The sequence below is a fragment of the Strix uralensis genome, chromosome 4 (genome assembly GCF_047716275.1).
Source record: "Strix uralensis isolate ZFMK-TIS-50842 chromosome 4, bStrUra1, whole genome shotgun sequence".
Lineage (NCBI taxonomy): Eukaryota > Metazoa > Chordata > Aves > Strigiformes > Strigidae > Strix > Strix uralensis.
Window position 1 is genome coordinate 88,717,571 of NC_133975.1, and position 21,418 is coordinate 88,738,988.

A 21,418-nucleotide genomic window follows, 5' to 3' on the forward strand; every position below is an offset into this window, starting at 1 on the left:
TTCTTGTGGTATTCTGTTTAATCTTTAGGCTTGTTTGAATCACTTTGACATTTCTCATTTTTATAGTGCTACAATACAGATCAAGGATTAAATATGGCACATATTGATTACCAAGGATACAATCAACAGCAATAAAACTGGTAATAAGGAATATGCATACACCAAGACCAGAAGGTCTCCAATAAGGCCAGATCAAAGATGACTTAGCAACAGAAAGCCTGGGATCTGATAACAGCAGGATGGGAACAAGGTTTCAAAATGTCGCGTGGGCCATTCCTGTTCCCTCAACAGGAAGGCAGCAATAAAGGTACCCAGAATGAGAAAGCAGAGATGATGGGCGCAGCCTTGCCTAAGAATTAGGGAGGATGAAGAATGCAAAACTGAGGCCATAATCATGCCATAAGGACTGCTTGACTTCCAGAGGATATGAAGAGCTTGGCCAAGTTATAGTTTGATGTGCCTGATCAAGACAAACCCAAGAGACATACCAAGGACTCAGTAGCTAGTGTCCCTTGTGCTTTGTGTCTCTCACACACATGCACGTGCACACACGCACACACACACACGGTCCTGAGCACACCACTTAGACACACCTCTTGATGCTTGCAAGTATGAGTGAATGAGTGAGTGAAATAGGAGTGCAAGTGACTGAAATCAGTTTTACTTAAAATAGATATAAGCATCTTCTTTCATGGAGCCTTGAACTGTTTTGTAACACTGATTCTTACACTTCTAAGGCTGCCATTTATAAATGAGTTATGCGATGAGAATTTTTATGATATTAACACCAAGAAAGCATTCCAGTACACCCATGGGGCTTCAAGGGATATGTCCTTGTGGGGAAGACTCTCACCTGCAGTGAAGGCAACAGTATGAGATGGCACTAGGAGATCTAGTACTTTTCCTTCTTCCCTTCTGCATTTTTGGGAAGTATATTCCTTTCCCCTCACAAAACCTGTACCTTCTCCTGTCTCTTTCCTAGGGCCCCACAGATAAGGCAGCTCTACTCTGTTGGAACACTTTTCCAGGGAAAAGGAGTAAATCCACTGGCTGCTACTGGGTAGAAGCACAGTCCACTTTCAGCCCCCTGCCTCCCCTCAGCTGGGGCAGTGAAGGCATGTAGCAGTATTGCCCTGGTGAGAAAGAAAACTGGCAGAGGCAGAGTCACAACTGGCAGAGGCAGAGCTAGGACAGCTCATCTGGATTACATGGGACAATGCAAAATATATGCCTAGTTTATAATATTGCAGTATTTTAGTAATCAATCACTTTGACCCCAGTGGCAACATACATATTTAGAAGGACAATTCTATCATACTGTTGATAAATTACTCATCACTGCTATCACTGCTAGATGATTAAAAAGAATTCATTTGTCTAGGCTATGCTCAAGATGAGCATTCTCATATCCTGGGAGTCAGTGGTCCATTCATTCCTCCAGGAGCAGTAAATTGGGTGTTGAGTAATCTGTCCTTTGAAATGTGTAAAGAAGCTGTTAAGAGAGCACAAAATATGTTTAGCCAGCAGTACCAGCTGGATGAGAGCCCATCCAGGATACTCTGTTCAGCTGACAGCTGTTACCAGAACCACATGAGGGTTAGTCTCTAACTCTCTCCTGTCTCATTCTGCTTGTCATCGTCCCCTTTGTTTTGCTCTGTAGGAGGGGAGAAGGAGAAAGATATAACATAGGGATGATGCAGCTGCTGGTGGGTAGAGAACTAGGGAGGACTTGCACGGTGGCAGGTATTTAATATGATGTGCACACCACGTTAGACATGCTACTGGGAAAGGGTAGAAGGAAGTTCTTATTATGCCATAAATTGCATCATTGCGCTAAAAAGGAAATTATTTTCTGATCATTCCATCTGTCGGTCCTCTTCCTCTCTGAGGAAAGCTATTCCTTATTCTTCTTTTTTTTTTTTTCATTCTCTCACTGTCAGTTGTGGGGCTCAGGCTTGTGACTGGTACATGGGTGCACCTGAGCTCTGACCCCTCGTGAGGAATGGCGGGGAGTGGAAAGGCATTCTGTGAAAACTGATTCCAGTGTGTCAGTGCACAAGTCCAGCCCTTGCTGCAACAGGGGAAAGCCCTGGTGCCTGCTACAGGAGGGGTATGTGGAGATGGAGGTTGGAAAGCAGAGCCTGCCAACACGGGGCAACAAAGGTTGGACCATCTTCTAGAGAAGTGTTACTAGATGCCCCATCTGTACTTTGAGATGAGTACACTGGCATCCAAATTTCTCCTGTAGCAGGTGGGTATAGGAAAGACCTTTGGTGTTGGAGAGCTAGAACTTTTTTTAAACATTCAGATCTTTATATCTTCATTCTGGAAGTCAACATTTGATTTTACAGCGCTAGCAATAAACATGATTTCCAAAACCCCGAATTTGCTCTTCAACACTGAACAGTAGTGTGAACAGCCTGCTGTTTTGCTGTCAGCAAAAATCAATGCCAACCTTCAGAGGAACAAGGGGTAGCCTTGTTGTTGTTGGGTGATGATCTAAGACGAGCCAACCTTTCTGGAGAGAGATACGAGCTTTTGTTGAAGCAAGTAACACAGCCGCTCTACAGACAAGCTTTTGGACTCACAAATCTCCAGCGCAGGAGAAGGCCAGACACGAACGTGGTCATGGGTAGCCAAAAGCACGTCTATAACGCTGTTATTGATGAGGGAGACACGAACCTGCCCGGGGCCGGCCGGGGCGGGCAGGTCGCTTCGCCCGGGGCCGGGGGGCGCCGCTCCCCTCCCCCGCCCGCTCCCCCCGCCGGCGGCCTGCCCCGGGCCTCCCTCCGCCGCTGCCGTGAACGGCTGGTGCATAATGCCACGGCGCCGGTTCCCAGCGCCCTCCCCTCCCGGGAAGGCAGCGGGGAGCCCAGCCCGGCTCTCTCCCCCCGCCGCCCCCTCCCCTTCCCCGCTCCCGCCCGCCCCCGGGCCCTCCTCCCGTCACTGATTCGGCGCCGCCGGAGCCCCGGGGGCCGGCGCCCCCCCCCGCCCCCCCCTCCGCAGCCCCGGCCCCGGTCCCCGCCGCGGCTCCCGAGCTGTCAGTGCGCAGGCAGCGCCGCGGCCCCGCGCACAGCCCCGACCCACCGACCGACCCACCGACCGACCCACCGACCCCCGCCGCGGGGCGGCAGCAGGTACCGGGCCGGGGGAGCCGCTGCTGGCTGCACCTCAAGGGCCAGGGATGAAGATTGGGGTTCCCCGGCCGGACAGGAGCGAGAAGGAGGGGGGGGAGGGCGGGCCTGTCCCCGGCGGCGCCTGCGGGGGTGCCGTCGGTACGGAGCGGTGCCGGGCGGCGGCTGAGGAGGGGCCGTCGGGGCTTTCACGGCGGCGGCCGCCGTTCTTGGGGACACGCTGCCGTGTCCGAGGCCCCCGGGGGCGACTGTCCGGGGACGGGGGAGTGAGGGCTGTGCTCCCTCTCCGCCCCTCACGGAGGGGCTGGACAATAGCGGGAAATGCCCGAGTTGGTACCCTCCCTCACCCCTTTTCTTTCCGAGATGGAACAGCCAGAGTTTATGTGGGAAAGGGGACGAAATTTTAGCCCCGGTTAGAGTCATGGAGCCGAGGTCGGAGAACCTCCCGGGGCCGGCCGTGGGGAAGGGCATCCTGCAGAATTCCCACAGGGACAGTTTCTCAGGTGGGAAATAGCATTAATCTTGCATGGGTCTCTAGTTTCCTGGGGGAACTGAGTCCCAAGGGTTTTCCCAAGAGTAGCATATGCGACTGATTCTGTCACGTACAATTTTCTGTCAGATAATCTAGCTTAATCCTTCTCTGGGTACTTGACAAGCCCACAGTCACCTCCTCAACCCACTCCCTAAAAGCTCCCAGGGAAGTGGGTCGGCATCTCCAGATGATGTTTCTAGCAGACACTCTGAATTTCTGTGCTGCTGGCTGACTGGAAGGCAGCACTGTGACCCTTCAGTTTATGCACATACTGAATGAGCCATGCTTCAATTATTCATTCTGATGCTATTGCAACCTTCTGCAGTTTCTCTTCTCCAGGGACATGATGTGTAACAAGACTTTGAAATACTTTGCCAATGAGGCTGCAATCCTGTCTAGGCATATGGCAGCTCTTTGCTTGTCTAGCCAGTCTTAAGGGTTAAGTTATAGCAGTAAAAGGTATGTCAAGGAAAAATGATGATTCCCAGTAGGGCAGCATTACCCTCCACATTCCTTCTGTTCCCCTCTAAAAAGCTATAATTCAGAGTAGTGAGTGGTTAGTGGACGAGGCTCTACAAATGAGTTTCATTTTTTCCATCTGGAAGAAGCAACGCCTTCAAAGTACATGTGGTCTCCATAATGGAGAACCTATGGCTTCAACATGGAGTTGATTTAAATGTGATCATTTGTCAGTGGTTTGTAGATGAAGGAAACAGATGCAGAAATGAAATACATTGGAACCAGAGATTTGACGGCAAAACTTGGAATCCCATTTGTTGTTATTTATGTTTTACTAGTGTGATCATCTGTCCATTATGCTGTGCTTTCCAAAGAGTGCTCATTGATACATTGAGAACCATTCATATTTTCCAAATACAGGAAGCTGGGTGGGCCCACGATGGCAGCAGCTATACTTATGGAAATACAGCATAACTATGCTATGCCCTATAGTCAAGTAGGTGTATGACAGCTTTTATATTCTCCATTTTAATAACAGATATATTTCCAAAAAGCAGCAAGGGCGACTGTTGATCGCCAGTTCTTGGAATGCTCATTCTTGTATCAAATGGTAATCTAGATGAACACAGGCACACAGGGTGTAAAGAGCCAAGATAATCTGAACCTTCTGTGCATAGCACCCATTACTATGAAGACCAAAAGAAAAAGAGGCCCGTGCTAGTGGGAAGTGAACATGCAATGAGCCTCCAAGTGATCACTCTCATTCTGCCAAAATTTCCACAGTCTTATGGTTAATTATAGGCAGAGAGCATTGAAATGAACTAACCTGATAGTGACAGTAGATTTGCAAGGTGAAGAGTACCCTGAGAATATAATATTCTCAGCTGAGAAACTTCTCCCTCCAAGAGATACTGATCTCTACATTGACTCTAAGGCATAACAATAGAGCAAAAAATAGGGCTTAAAATTGCTAGAGTCTTAAAAATGCTGAAATCTAGTGTTTTGTTACCAGCATCTGAGGTCAGATGTTAGGATCTGGTGGGTTTTACTCCCAAACTTTTCCATTCACCCATCCTTTTAAACACCCAAATATGAAGTGTACGTTCTACTCCAGGGTGCACAGTTATGTTCTACTTGCCTTAGAATTACAGCTTACTGACTAGTCTGTAGGGGCAAGGATCTTTGTACTGGCTTGGAAGACACATTAAGGCTTGGCAATTTGATAGTTGATTATACGTTATTTGAAAGACTGACTCTGATTATCACTCAGCAGAGATTAAAAGCTTCAGCTCTCACTTCTTGACTGACACCCAGAAATTTGATATAGATCCCATTGCCCAGCAGATCCAAGCTGAAGTAAAGTCAGGACTTCATTTTTCTTTTCAGCTTTCCTTTACCCCTATCCCAGGAAAGGAAATTTGCCTGATGCTCAAGTACACAACTGCTGTGTTGCTGGTTCTCTTGTCAATCCCCTTTCTACCCCGAGTGATTTCTTGTCCCTGTAAAGCCTCTCTCTAGTTGCATACTTCCTCCAGACAGGTTAGAGAAAAAAGGAAGAATTCCTGCTGTATCTAATCAAAGGTCTGAGGTTTCCAGCAGAGGTAACAGCCAGAATCAGGAGATGATCACAGAGCAAGTAGTAAGAGGCTACTCCAGAGGCTAATAATTGATTACTAGGGCCCCATTGAGAAACAGTTCAAATTCATAAAGCCCTATTTCTCCCTCTTCACCCTCCAGCTGGTTAATTCATCCCACGCATGTTTTCTGCTGTGCCAGGACTTCGGCCACAGTGCCAGGAAAACCATCCATATTGAGTTAAGGAATCTGGGGAGACTATCGTAGTGGTTACTGGAATGGGAGCCAGAGCCAGATGAGAGAGTGAAGCCACCGATGTCAGGAGGAATACCAGATCATCTTTTTTCCTATGTACACAAAGGCTTACTGTCTGTTATGTGCCTGCTTGTGACAACCACAGCTGGTGTTTGAGCTCTGTGGAAAGGAACCTGCAGTCCTTTGGTCAAAGGCAGATGTAAAGAAAATGCTTAGTCCATTGAAATCAACTAGCTGCCTTGGTGCATCCCTTCCAGTGTGTGCTGCTGGTGTAATGTAATACAGTGGTTGTAATAAATGATGACATTTCTAATATATCCCTAAGTCTATGAAGACAGAATCTCTCCCATTCCTTGTTTCAGTGTTCCAGCAGGTTCTAACAGAATTGGCTTTTGTTCATTTTACATATCAAAAGATATTTCTGGCATAAGAGTGAGAGATTTAATTTGGGTTTTTTTAAGTAAAAGTTGAGATTCTTGACCATGGATGCACATTAATTTAAATACTTGCTTCAGTAGGCACAGGGCATAGCAGGTGAAGGAAGCTGTAAACTAGGTAAACATGATTTTCTGCACAGGAAGATCTTCTTTAAATAATATCAGAAGATTCAGAGCTCATAATCGGTGTGCTTTTAGTCTGTGCCAGTCCTTCAGGAGGCCACAAGCTGCTTAAAACTGATATGATAGCTGTGTTGGTGTGTCCTGGATCTGCTTTTGTTCAGTGTTTTCTTAGATGACCTGAATGGTACTACAAAGAGTGGGCGTATCACATTTGCCAGGGACGTAAAATGGTGAGACTTGAAATATGCTGGAGGAAAAGATTAGAATTCAGAATTATTCCAACAAATTGGAAGAACTGCTAGGAAAAGAACTGGATGAAAATCGGTAGGGGTAAATGCAGGGTGCTACAATAAGCCTGGAATAATCAGCTGCATAAGCACAAGAGAGAAGTAAATGACTAGGTTGCAACTCTGCAGAAAAGAATCTGGAGTGTTACAATAGATCACGAGCTGAGCATGAGTCAATGTCATGCTGTTGCAAGTGAAGGCAAACATCTTGCTAGGATATATAAAAGACATATAGCCTGGAAGGCATGTGAAGCAACCCTCCTGCTCTGTTCAGCATTGCTAAAGCCTCAGCTTAGAGACAGTGCAAAGTTTTGGTTATTACACTTTGAGATAGGTGCGATTCAGTCAGAGGGAGACTGGAAAAGGGCAGCAGGATTTATCGCAGGTCAGAAAAACATAACCTGTAAGATGATTTGAAATAAGTGAAATTATTTAGCCCAAAGATCAGAAAGCTGGCAGGGGAATATTACAGTTTTCAGATACAAAACAGAGGAGGGAATGGGCTCATGGTGGAGCAGAAAACAAGAAGCAGCAGAAAGGAAGATTATTTTAAACTGCAGGAATAATTTTCTAGGACCTAGGATAATAAAAACTGTTGAATATTTGGTCCAGGGAGGTTGTGAAGACTCCATCATTTTAAGAACAAGTTAGACAGTTGTCTGTGAGGAATGAAATTAGGCTAATGATCCTATCATGGGAAAGCACCTTGGATTATTTGACATCTTGAGTTCTCTTCTAGACCATTCTTCTACCATTTTATGAAGGCAACATGCTCATTTTGTGTAAATGAAATAAAAGTTGTCTGCTTGTCCTGTTCTGATGTTTGTCTGATATCCAAGGGTAGAACAGCACCAAGAGCACAGCACAGCTCTTTCTGAAAAGAGCCTGAAAGAAAAGTAAGGGCTTGCTAGAAGATGGTTAAAAGAGGTCTCTCTTTTCGGAGAAGACACAGGGAACGGGACATTCTGATTTCCCTGGAACAGATGCCTGACTAAGTCTATGAGTGCTGATAACAGTGATATGGAAGAAGAAAAATGAATGAGGATTAGCAGTTAGCAAAATGGTCTGAACTGAAAATACAAAGTATTCTAGTATTTTACTCCTTGAATGAAAGACTGTAGTCCAAAAATCCTTTTTTGGAGATAAAATGAAATAAAATAATGGAATTCAGAATAGGAATAAAATAAAGCACAGTTCTACAATTGATGTTTTTAGGCATTCCTCCAGGGAGAGAAAATCTAGGTCCTGTAGTATTCATGGTTTAACATATATTGTTTAATATAAATGGAACAGGCGGTCCCCTGTGCATGGTGTAAAAATGCTGGATCTCTGTGAGGAGACAGGTAGAAAGAAATAAGAGAGCAATGATCATCTCTTTTGGATGCTGCAGTGAAGAGCTGCACAGAAGATCCTGAATAGAACACATTTTGACTCCAACCAAAGAATTTTTTAATCCTCTAAAGGGAGAAGGATTTTCCTCTCTCCCCAGGGTTTAGACCTTTCCACTCATACAAAAAGAAAAGCTCTTAGAGAAGTTAAAGGCATACTGGGAGGAGTGGAAGTGTTTTTCATACCAACCAGGCAATATGGAAATTTTTCTATGAAAACAGGTACTCTCTGGGACTGAAAGGCTGCAAAGCAACTGCTGGAAAGGATCTGTGTTGAATGAACAAGACAAGGAGAAAATGAAGAATTATGCTGCGCTTTTTAGAAGGCTGTTTTCATGCAGCTGTTGCTCAGTGAGCTGTGGCATATTAGCATTATAATCTGGTGTCATTTAAACACTCTTACACTGGAATTATCCATAAATTGATGGAAATCCTCATATTTTGATTTACTCTTGGATATGTGAGCACAAACTGTGACACTATGTAAGCTCTGATTGCTTTTCCCCCTGCCCCCATCTTCCATTGCTGCTTGAACACTTTGGGAAAGATAATTATTTGCTTAGAAAGCCAGTCACTTGATGCCCCAGATATTTCAAAGTAAATTCACATCCCTTCCACTAGAGGACTGGCCAGTCCTTCACATTAGCTTGTATTGCTTTGCCTGAGGTTATTTTATTGCTCCTTCTCCCATCCTTCCCTTTGCTTTCTTTACTTCTCATATACGAAACTCAGTCTGTATTTGTGAGACAGAAAGGGTATCCAAAAGAAGGCTTATGGTGACCTGATGCTAAAGGAGGTTCAGCCTTGGAACAAGGTGGTTCTGGAAGGAGATAAAGAAAAGGATAGCTAATGTAAAACGTCTCCTTTTTATTAGTAGGAGGAGGCAACAAGGTGGAGGGATTGTTCTCTAGGAAACTTGGGAGGAAATCTGAGACAGGCAGAGAACTACTGAACATGCTGGAGGGGATTCTGCAGCTGGTAATCTGTTGGAAGCTGTTGATAATTGTCTTGAAAGGGAAAGGTGTTAGCAGTAGCTAGAAGGAAGGTAGGGGACTGAAAACGTTTGAGTAGAAGGAGCACTGGCTTGAAATGAGCTGAATGTGAACATTTGGTTTTAGGGTGCATGGCTGAAATTTCTCAGTGTGGTTGTGAGGAAATTGTGTAGGCTATTGCAAATGGCACTTCTGTCAGTATGAGCTGCATATTTAATGCAATGTAATGGTATCCAAGCCTGCTTTAAATAAAGCATCTGCATAACAGTGTTCAGAGCAGCCATATCCTTCATGTTAAGTTTTTTTTCTTTTATATTATGTCCAGTTAGGGTCCAAATGTTGCATAAAACCTGACACGGGTTGCTGCAGTCATTATTTCAGTATTTTAGCAAAATTCTTTTCCTATAAGCAAAAATCAGAGGCGGCAGCTTCAAGCTGTCAAAGGCAGTTTTGCCTAGGAGGAAGCTGGCTGGTCACACAGATGAGCCTGGAATCTGTGAACACTTGACAGGCTCTGAGCGCTTTCTCACTGTGAATGAGGAGCTGATGAGTGAACAGCAGTGTCCAGCAGTGCTTTTTGATCGTAATGCCAAAGCCTTTTACCAGCAGCTTCCCAGTGCAGATGGAATTTTACAGAAATAGTCATACAAGCTTTTCTACTGCCATTATGAGGGGACTGACATTTTTTAAATACTGGAAACAATATAAAGCCAGAAAGCAGATTCAGGAAAACTTTGTAAAACTATGTGTGTGTTAAGGAGATTGTTCAGCAAATACTTCTCTCTGTCCTTTCACCCAGGGCACTAGACACTGCCGTGTGGGCAGCAGCACCTTTGCTTTAGATTGTCACTGAAAAATCCAAGTTCAAAAACACAACTGTTGACAGTTGATTTGTAGGGGGTTTAAGGGAGGAACTTCATAGCTCCGTGTTGAAGAAGATGACAAGCTGATGAAATCCATGGACCAAAATATACTCAGAATTTAAAAAGTGGAAGCAGAAACTGGGGTTTTTCTGAAGATATCAGCTATCAATTCACAGCCTTGGGATGTCTCATTTGCAACAGCTACAGCCTTCTGAGAAGTAGTTGTTAGTAAAATGGCTAAAAAATTGAAAAGGCCCAGGTTCCAGCTGTCTACAGGCATTCCTCAGAGACATCTCATTACAAGGGATTTGGCAGAAAAGATCACTGGAAATGGAGAACTGCACATTGCTGACTGTGAAGGGTCAGTGTTAACAAACATGGCAATGACTAACTTTGCTAACTTACTTTGCTACTTCTAACTGTGTATCTGTAGACATAAAGAATGCTACTGGGCCAAGAATGTGATAAACTGATTCATGAAAAGCAGCTGATACTGAAGAGCACCATGTGTATTGCAGAATTTCATTGTTAATCAAGAACTTCTCTACCACCCAAGGGAAATCTGGGTCTCAAGAGACTATCTGGTGACAAAAATGAGGGTAGCTGCCTGCAATGATTATTCTTTAAATGATTGTTTCTTGATCTGTCTACCAATTTACTGGGTATGAAGGCAACAGGATTGTCATGTTGGACAATTAGAGAACACGACAAGAAAGAAGACTCATTAGTGTATGTGAACTTTAACTGACACCTCCCTTTCCCCAAACAGTTTGGGAGAGCAGAGTTTTCATTCTGGAATAATACTGACCTCTGCATCGGTGCTGAGCGCACGATGCTTGTTTCTTCTCAGTTCTTCAAGGCCTGTGTCCTGACCCCGCAGGAGGAGGAGCAGAAAGGAAGATGCCAGAGCAGAGATGGAAGATACACAGATCTTAATGCCTTTCATCACCTTCTTCACTAAACTAGAGCTCAGTGAATTTTCAAATTGAGATGTTGCAGCATGTTGGCAGTGAAGAGCAGCACTGCAGTGCAATTCACAGTGTTCTCTGAGTATCTTCACAGTAATGAAACAGCAGGGCATGAAAAGAAATGAATGTGAATTTTTTGGCTGCGTGTGATGGCAGCTGTTAAAAGACAGCATGCTTTCCTGCCTTACCTGTCAAGACAAGAAAAAAAAAATCCCAAGGAAAGCAGCATTCCTGTAGCAAATGCCCCAGTACAGATTTTTTCAGATGGATTCTCAAAGCCTACTGTCAGAAAATACCAGTCAATAACGTGAAATTTTCTCAAAGTATGTTATACTGCAGCCTTTGATGGATAGAAAGACAGAAGCAATTCTGTTTCCATTGATGAAACATAGTGTTACAAGTTGATCTATCAAGCAAAGGGAGCCAAATCTCATCCTTTCTGAATGTTTTCTGTTAACTGCGGGTGATTAAGAGAGGGACCAGAGTTACCCAACTTGTGAACATCCTTGGTTGCATTGCTATGCAACTCTTAGCAGTCAGTGAACTCAGACATGACTAGGAAACAAAAATCATTTTTGTTGTCATTGCGTGTAATCCAAGCTGGCACTCAGCTATCCATTAATTCCCTTAGGGGACGACTGCTGGACTCCACAGGCTCATCCTAACTTGTGATTTGATGATCAACCAGTGAGAACCAGCATATTCCCTCTAGCTTTTACCCAGGTGGGTGATGTGGCAGGTCTTAGAGCAATGACTGGAGGGCAGCATTCCAGTGAGTGGAGGAAAGTGTTGGAAGCAACAACTGCAGGCACAGAGTTCCAGGAAAAATGAGAATTATGTGCCCACTCAAGTGAGAGAGAGAAAGAGAAGGTGTGGCTATGCAGCTAGAGAAGAAAACAGACAAGAAAAACCTGAAGCTTGTTCCTTTTATGATTAGGACCTTACATAGCAGTTAAATTGAAATCATATATTGACTGACACAAATTGCAGAAGCACAGATTCACAGAAAGGAAACTGAGGACATAAAACCATTACAGAGAGAACAAACCTTGAGAGTACACCACAGGTTCCAATATCTCTTATAATGTCTCGACAGCCTTATGTACAACAGTCTTCAAGAGGAAGGTATAACACAAAAGTTGCGATTCCTGTAATGTATAGACAGTCAAAATTACTTCCCTGTTTAGTGCACCCTCGTGTGTGTCAGGTTCCACAGGTTCCTATTAGTTCCTGGGCAAAGAAACCTGCTATTAACAGTTGTTTTCGTTCTTAATAAGGGGACAAGAGGAGAACATGAAAGGATCACTGCAAGATTTTTCCCCAACTGATTTCCCAACTGATGACCTGACAGGTCTGCTGGACGACTGGGCATGTGAATGAAGGTGGCAGTGTGGAACAGGAAGGAAAGCCAGTACAGCCTGTGTTTAACTGGAACACTTACTGTCATCCTGATGAAATTTCCTTTAATGTCTATAAGTATCTGTTACAATTAAGGATTGAAAGAAAATTGACAAACAGGGCATCAACTCTGAGAACAGCATAGGAACCTCCTCTTCTGACCTGTGTGGTTGGAGGATGAAAATAGTCATTCAGCTACACGGAAGGAAACTGCTGCTTAGATCCATACAGGAAAGTGTGGTTTAAAAAAAATCAAACAGTAACTACCTATACTGTATATATCTGCCTACAGTAAATACTGTAAATACCTACCTATAGTCTCTGAATTATTGCTAGACTTACATTTGCTAACAGAAGCAGTGGGGTTTATCCTGAGAGCTAAATTTCCCTTTAGTGGAAGGAAGTGGGGTAGAAAAACTGAGCCATGGTATGTAACAATAAACCAGAAGAATAAAGGGGTTAGAATCTGAGTTGTTTCCACAGTACTGATTCTAGTGTCACTCTGCCCACCTAGTATTTCCCCTTTGTCACTCACAGCTCAGTTTACTCTATTGATTATAATGCATAGATGTTTTTTGGGAAAAAAAAAGTCCCTAAGATGTGAGCTACACTACCACATCAGGAAAACCTAAGAACAAGCTTGTGTTCAATGGGGCTGTTTCATTCTTTATCAACCCTTTAAAGTCCCCATGCTTCATTAATTCTTGGGAAAAACATTCATCTTTTTCCTGCCCAAGCTTGCTAAAAGAGAAAAATTACCAGAGTAGTCTGTGATGCTGAACCCATCTGCGTCTTCCTTAGGTTCCCAGTTTTTGTCTCCAACACAGAGACATCATCTGCAAACACTTCTAAACTTTCTCCCTCATTGCCTCTTAAGAGAGTCTCTCATGGTCTTTCTAGCTATTCCATTCCTCTTCACATTCTCCTTTATCACTGCTATAATACTGACTGGATCTTGCCCATTGATTCCAGCTGGTCAGATGATACAATGGAACTAAATGAAAATGAACTCAAGCTTGCTGACTCTCATTTTAACACCTTTAATCCTGCAGGGTTTGTTGGTTTTTTTTCCCAGACTTTGTAATAGCATAGTAAAAGTAAAAAATCTTATGCTACATTTGCTTGTTATTGCCCATGTCCCCTATCCTATGTCTTCTAGCCTGTAAGCATCTTTTAAAAGCTCTTCTATGGAGTCCAGCAATGTGCAGTTCAGCAGGCTACCAGCTTCTTTGCAGGCTACCATAGTTTAAATATCTTAAACCAAGTGAGAAGTTTAAAATAAAATCATCCTTGTAACTAAGTTGTGTTCATTTTTATAAAATAATTTCCCATTTGCCTTTGGAACAGCCTGAATTGCGCTGCTTGTGCTCAGCATTCTTCCTCGTAAGGTGTCTGTCACTCCAGTAGTTCTGTTGCTGGGGTGGTCTGTCTGACAGCATCCATGTGCTTGATATAGTTTTACCTCCACAGCCAAAGCAAAAAAACCCCAGGACTTCTGTGAAAAAGTCTTCCTGCTATATGGCTTCCAGCCCAGCCACCTGGAACAATGAAATTGCCCTCTACTCCATTCTCTGAGGTCTCTGTGCCTATTTCTTTCTTTAGAGCTAGGTTTTGCACTGACCAGTCTGCCTTTTGCGGCCTTCGCCTCTCCCTGTCTTAACTGAGGTCTTTATGGTATATGCTGCCAAAGTGTCAGTTACTTTCTTTTCCCTATCAAAATACCTCCTGGCATTCCAGGCCAGACTGTCTCTGTTAATCCTTTATGCCAGCGTGACCTGCCTTCTGGTGCAGCAATCAGGTTCCTCCTGAAGAGATGGGATGCTTCGACAAAGCCTTGTTCCACCAGCTCAGCATCTCTTGTGCACACCAGGAGAAAGAAACACACACATAAACCAGGCTAAAAAGGGAAATTAGGTTTGGGGGTGGGAAAAGCAGTGGTTTAACTTTGGCATTGCTGTAACTGGATCCATGCAAAAATTCCTACTGTTGCAGTGGTCTCAGCGTTTTATGTCTAAAGGTAGCAGTGTTAAATAAACACTGTGCAGCAACAGCCTCCTGGCTTTCTCAAGCTGCGGTTTCCAGTCTTCTCTGGCCTATGCTTTCACAGAAACCATTTATCATTGAACTCATTCCCAGTAATGGCTAGTTTTTTTCACTACTTACTGCTGGTGTGATTTCAGTGATGGCTTATCAACAGTTTAACTGCATGTGCAGAACAGCTTTATAGCATTCAACACATTTTATGAGCTACAGTTTAAACTCAAACGTTCTAACAGTGTTTTCTTCCACTTCTGATCAGCGTTAGAGTATGTTTCTTTGCTTTACAGTTTTTAGTCTTTTTTGCTTGAGGAGTATGTGGTGGAGAGTTGGATTTGTGTAATTTATTCATTTAGAAAAGGATGTAAAAAAAATATATATTACACTTTAAAGCATTAGTCTGTTAGAATAGCTCCTTACTTCCACCTAGGGTTTATTCAGCCATCTTCTCTACTAAAACACCATTTTGTCTGACTAAATGAATATATTTTTAAATGTACATGGTAGCCAAAACAGAAGACGCGGTGTGTCACCCTGGCATTTCAAACGTGTATACCAAATTTCCCTGAATGCTGTTATAGGAAGAAAAATCTTAATGTCAGAACTATCGTGTTTCCATTTTGATCGGTGAATATACATCTTCTTATATATCATCATTTTAGCTTAAACAGAGTTGTTAGGGCTTCGGGTGAAATATATCAGGTTTAAGTAATATTCTGAAGTGCAGGCTAGCATTAGAGGCTTATGCCAAAATACAGTCTCTCCATTTCCTTTTCCTGAGTACAGCTGGAGTTGAGGCACTTCAAAAGAATTTTTGTCTCCACAGATCTTTGAGTACACAGAAGATGGTGTATTATGTTAAAGGACTCCCTTGATTCAAGGAAACTTTTAAAATTAAATACTTTCTATTAATGCCATACAGTTCTGTCATTCAAAGTGTGGCTTGTAGTTTCCAAAAAGCATCCTGGATGCTTCAGACCATGTTTTACCTCTCAGGATTGTTCGAGAGTTGAAAAAAAAACCCCATTCATCAAAAGCAGAGATAGGCCAAAGCCATAAGTGAATCCCTGATTTTGTCACATAGTACTCTTTATACAGATAGTGCTTTTGAGGATCTGCTACAATTAATTTCTTCTTGATGCTGGAAGAAGTGATGCGTTTGCATCATTATCTGATGCTCTTAATCTCTATCAGATGAGTGGAACACACAGTATGTGGTGTCTGGGGAAAAAAAAAATCTTGCTAACTATTGTCCAAGAAGACTGTTCATTACACAGGCTTTCACTGATTCAAATAATTGAAACATTTGCAGCTGTCCTTAAATATTAGAGTGAGAGATAGGAAGAAGAGGGCTTTGCTCTTGCAGTTTATGGGATTTTAAGAACTTTTCCTAACAGTTAATCTAGTTGCACTGCTTCACTTTTGTTTCATATCTCATTCTTCAGTTATCTTCTGGGTAAAACTCCCACCGAAATTAAAGGACTCTTGCCTAAGGTAGGACTAGGGAAACTAGCTCATTAATGTTCTGGAATAAAAAGAAAACCCTTGTGAGTTTTGCAAGAAGATATGGCCTGCAAGTTTAGAAATGGGGTGACCTTTCTATTATTGAAAGTCCTTCTGTAAATCCGTGGATTTCAGTAGAAGAGGAGAGCTAATTGTCTTTCCACTGGTCGATTGATTCTGTTCCAGGACAGAAAAATCACCTCCAGCAAGCACAAAGCTATTAAAGTTTCCTGGGTCATACAAATGGTGAATTCTGTCTCTTTCTTTTCAAAAAAGATCTGCAACTCCTGTTCTGCTATGTGAGTCACTACCATTTTAGCCCCTTCTTTTCAGGTCATTAATTTAATGTCAGTGCCTTTGAGAACTGTTTAGCTCCATCATGTGTTTTGTGCCTCCTATTCCAAAATTAGTTTCTTGGCTTCTTCCCTGGGGGCTGCTGTCCCTGTTGGTACTGCCTAGTATGAAGGCGGTAGCATACTTTGTTTATCCCTTGGATCTGCTTAGCTTCATCGGGTACTTCTGTGGTGTTACCATAATAAGGGATGGTAGGGTAGGGGACAGAGGGCCCTGATTCATATGTAAATGTAGTGAAAATAACACAGCTGCTATGCATGACACATTCATGGCCCATGCTGAAGACCCACTTTTCACCTCTAGCCTGGGTCAAGACCCTGGGTAAAGACCCACCTCACTCTGCAGTTTTAAAATTTGTGCCACAGCATGAACTTAAGACTGATACCACAGTGTCCATGGCCAGCCTCGCATCCCTGGTGCTATCTCTTCCCTGCTGGAAGAAAGCCATCCCAGTAAAAGACTTGGGCACCAGAAGCATTTGCTGGGGAAGCAACAGAGCATTTTGGAAGCTTTATCTTTCAGACTTACTACACTAATACTCAAGTCCAAGAGTTGTCATGAGTTGCCTGTTTATGGCAGCCCTGTAGCTAGCTGAGTCTTCCTAATGATTGGCAAATTATTCTTAGACTGGTTTAGTGCAAAAGACAGTTATTAGATACGTTCTAAAATATTTTTAAAAGATAAAGAACCTAAATAGTCCTGAAAGTGGTGAGTGGGAGCTGTCAAGGAAACAACTTGCTAATGGAAACACAGCATAATTAACTCCCTTATTTAAATGACTTGCCAGTAAGTTATTGGGAAGAGCTGATAAATAAGGAATTGCAGCAGCAGAAAGTCTTTGCAACAGTAACTGAGTGATGCAACCTTTCATAAGTGACCTTATTACAGAGAAATTAGCTTTGAGACAGAAACAAGGATAGCGGTCATTTGACAGAACATAAGGTCGTATTCACTACAGAGTTTATTAAACCATTTTGTCTTCTTGTGTTTTTTTGGCCAGCAGTGACGTGCTTGCAGTATATTCCCTGACTCCCGGATACACTGGGCGAGCTCTGGAGCACAGGCAGCGCTTTGGAACCAGGCTGGTTAGTGTGGCTAAAAACGCAAATGCCAATCCCTTTCCTGTCATTTCATGTCTCAAGAGTGTGCAGCCATGTCACAGTCATCCTGGTTCTCCAAGCAGCCACACCATGGTGATCACTGGGATAACAATGGATGAGTATGAATCAGAAACATCTAATAGCCCTTTTAAGTTTGCCTTTAGGGCTTGGTTTTCTAAGCTGGAAGCTGAAATGAGCCTGCCGTGCTAGATGTATCACTCTGCACTCTGCAGAAATAATACTGCTGAACCAGAGGCTGAACTCACAGTGTGACAGTTTGGGATTTAGTTCTTGATGGGATGTTAGGGCCTGTTAGTATTGTTTAAACAGCAGCAATGGCCAAATGCTGTACAGACATGGGAAGAAGAGAGTCTTTGCCCTGAGGATCTCACAAACTAAACCGCAAAGTGAGGAAAAATAAAGACAGCATGGAAGCAGATGCATGGCAATTAGCTATGGATTAATAGTTCCATTGAAAATACTTTCTTAAATTAATTTGCTGGATGAAAATACTTACTTAAATCAATTTGTTGTCTGTCAGACCTGCCATTAGCTGGTTAGTGCCATGGAAGTGTCATGGCTAGGGTTAGTAGCAAGTGAATTTTCAGCTGTGAGAAGGCAGTAGCTATGGGAATCGGTTATAGAATCAGGAATCATGACTTAGGAGGCTTCTAGTATCACCTCCTGCTGAAAGCAGGGCCAACACTGAATGCAGACCAGGTTGCTCATAGCTTAATCCAGTCTGGTCTTGAAAACTTTCAAGGCTGGACATTTAACAGTCTCTCTGGGCAAACTGTTCCATTCTTAATTGCCCTCAGCAGATCCAGTCTGAACCTTCTCCTTTGGATTTTATGACCATTGTCTCTTATTCTCCCACCATGCACATAAGTGAAGAACCTAGCTCTGTCGTCTCAGTAACCTCTTCTTCAACTGGAAGGCTGCTACTAGATCCCCCCAAAGCTTTCTCTTCTCCAGGCTAAACAAGCCCAGTTTCCTCTGCTTCTCCTCATAGGGCATGTGCTCCAGACCTCAACCCTCTTGGCTGCGCTCTCTGGAGTCACTCAGGTGCCAACTAAAGGAGAATAATCACTGCCTGTGGTTACTGTTGATGCACCCCAGTGTGCTGTTAGCCTTCAGTACTTGCAGGGCACAGCACTAACTTAGGTAGGATTCCTAGATCCTTTTCAAGTAGCACTGCTCCCCAGTCACTTAGTCACCAGCCTGTACCAACTCACAGGTTTAGTCCATCCCAGGTACAGGAATTTGCATTCATCTTTTCTGAATTTCCTTTCAGTCCATTCCTCCAGCCTGTCTAAGTCCCTATGAATAGCAGCTGTGCCTCCAAGTGTATTGGCAAACCCTGTGGTTTGGTGTCATCTGCAGCCTTGATGAGTGGACATTCTGTCTCCTTCTCCAGGTCATTGGTAAAAAGTATTAAAGATGACGTCTGAAATTAAATATTAAACACTAGCCCTTGAGCCTGACAACCCAGCCAGTTTTTTCACCCATCTAGTAGTCCACTTATCTAGATTGTAACATCACAACTTAGATACAGGAACGCTCTGGGACACTGTAATAAAAGCCTTGCTAAAAGGTGGATCCTAAAGGTGGGAGAGCTAAAAGCTGGTCTCTTCTCACAAGAAGTCAATCAGTTTGGTTATACATGATCTACCCTCATTTGATCAACACATGCTAAATGTCCTTTGCCTGGAAATGTGTTCCAGGAAGCATATGATTTTCCTGGGGACCAAAGTGAGGAGCAAACTGGCTGACCAGCCTGTAGTTCCTCAGGTTGTCTCACTTGTCCTTTCTGAAGATGGTACAACATTTGCCTTTCGCCAGTCACCAGGGGCCTCCTTTGATCTCCGTGACCTTACAAAGATGCTAGAGAGTGGCCTCAATATGATAGCAGTCAGCTCTCTCAACACCCTTCAGTGCAACCCATGGGGTCCCATGAATGTGTTCAGGAGAAGCAGACTAAGTCAGGAGAAACATTTTGAATTCAGGGGCATGGAGGAAAGAACTGAGATGTTTGTGAGAGAAGTGATCTAATGTAAAATTACAACACGGATGGATATATAGCAGCTGAACATGAGCCAGCAGTGTGCCCGGGTGGCCAAGAAAGCCAACGGCATCCTGGCTTGTATTAGAAATAGTGTGACCAGCAGAAGTGAGGAGGTGATAGTCCCCCTGTGCTCTGCACTGGTGAGGCCACACCTGGAGTGTTGTGTCCAGTTTTGGGCACCTCAATACGAGAGGGATTATCGAGGTGCTGGAGCGAGTGCAGAGGAGGGCAACGAGGCTGGTGACAGGCCTGGAGAACAGATCCTATGGGGAGCGATTGAAGGAGCTGGGACTGTTCAGTTTGAGGAAGAGAAGGCTGAGGGGAGACCTCATCACTCTCTGCAACTACCTGAAAGGACATTGTAGAGAGATTGGTGCTGGTCTCTTCTCACAGGGAATTAGCAATAGAACAAGAGGGAATGGCTTTAAACTGCAACAGGGGAGGTTCAGACTGGACATTAGGGAAAAATTTTTCACAGAAAGAGTGGTCAGACAGTGGAATAGGCTACCCAGGGAGGGGGTGGAGTCACCATCCCTGGATGTGTTTAAGGGTCGTTTAGATGAGATGTTGGGGGATATGGTGTAAGGGAGAACTTTGTAGAGTTGGGCTGATGGTTGGACTGATGATCCCAAGGGTCTTTTCCAACCTGAATGATTCTGTGATATTCCCTTCTGTCTTTGCTAGTGTGTCACCTTCATGCAATTAAGCAAGAGCCTAATTCATTCTTGGGTTCACATCTATTAGAGCTGCATTTCAGATTTCAGTTTTATTCTCAAATGTGGAAGAGCAGGGACTGTAGGTCAAGCTGAATTCCTGTTGGTGAGTGATTCTAGGTATCACATCTTGCCAAAACAGGATCCCATTGCCACCTCACAGTCTACATGGATCCCATCAGCTTTGCTTCTATTACTAGACCATCCCAGTTGATTCAAATATTTAACCCTTTATCCTTTTTAATTCAGGATTTGTCTTCACCCCTCCCCCCAATGAGTAGTATGTTTTGCTCCTGTTCTGCTGGTCTGTGAATTCATTGTGTGCAGGCTGGCAAGGCACCAGTTCTGGGGTGACAGATGGGGCAGACTGCAAACCAGGCAGTTGCCTCCCAGCCTGAATGATATTTTAATAAGCACAGGGAGGTGACAGAGAGAGAAGCTTCTCACTGGAATGAGCGGCAGTTTTGTTTTCAGCCTGAAAGCACTAATAGATGATTTTTGGCCTCAGTCCAAAAAAAAAATCACAGAAACTAGAAACAGAAAATCCCATTAGCTCCTAACTTATCCCTCTTTTTTAAGGGTCAAAGAAGTTTTTTTCTCTCCGGTCTATTATCCAGATAGGAAGTGTTTCCCTGTTATCAGTATTTCAGTTCTCTCTCAGGGATTCTATACTTTGGGAGACTTGCATTTTATTTATCTTTTGTTTTGCTTTTTTTTTTTTCATTTCATTCATTTTCTTCATTGTCTTCCTTCCTTCCCTAAATATTCTCTCTTCTTCTCATGTCTTTACACTCTTCACAGTTTCATGGTGAAGTCTGTCTGAATAAGGGGGTCTACCAACTTACTTGGCTTCCAGCTTCTGCATCCTGTGAAACACCTAGTGCAGTGTTAGCCAATGGCATCTGCATGGGAATCTCTAGAGCATATGTCCTCTTCTCCCTGCCCTTCAGCTGTATCTCAGATATATAATACAGGGTCTGTGTAGGGCTTTGTTTCATCCTTGGTCTAATGAATAAAAGCACTACAAAAAGGAGCTCTGGCAAAGCCCCAGCAAGCTCTGAGATCCCTCTGCATTGTGAGCAACACAGTGTTTTGCAGAAAAGCTGTAGGATAGCCAGGCTTCCAAAGGAGAAGACTTTTTTTCTTCCTATGAGTACAGAGAAAAAAGGTCCAGCTCTCGCTAGGAAAACATCAAAATGGTGCTGAGATCTGAACTGAGGTATGGTCCCATACAC

General features: G+C 43.6%; 1 protein-coding gene across 7 annotated transcripts in view; it reads left to right on the plus strand.

Moving 5' to 3' along the window:
* The window catches only part of C1QTNF4 (C1q and TNF related 4), a 79,929-nt gene that overhangs the window by 56,833 nt on the left and 1,678 nt on the right, over positions 1-21,418 (plus strand). The window contains exons 1-2 of one of the 7 annotated variants that reach the window (XM_074867614.1): positions 3,011-3,137; positions 17,309-17,390. The exons of 1 other annotated variant lie outside the window; for it this stretch is intronic. Coding sequence is in view for 1 of the 6 variants with exons in the window: in XM_074867611.1 (XP_074723712.1) it covers positions 17,521-17,524 (4 nt within the window). In the remaining 5 variants the exon portion in view is untranslated. Of the gene's footprint in view, positions 1-3,010; positions 3,138-17,305; positions 17,391-17,502; positions 17,525-21,375; positions 21,403-21,418 lie in introns of those variants that run through there. 5 more of the 7 variants (XM_074867612.1, XM_074867615.1, XM_074867616.1 and 2 more) reach the window with 5 other exon arrangements.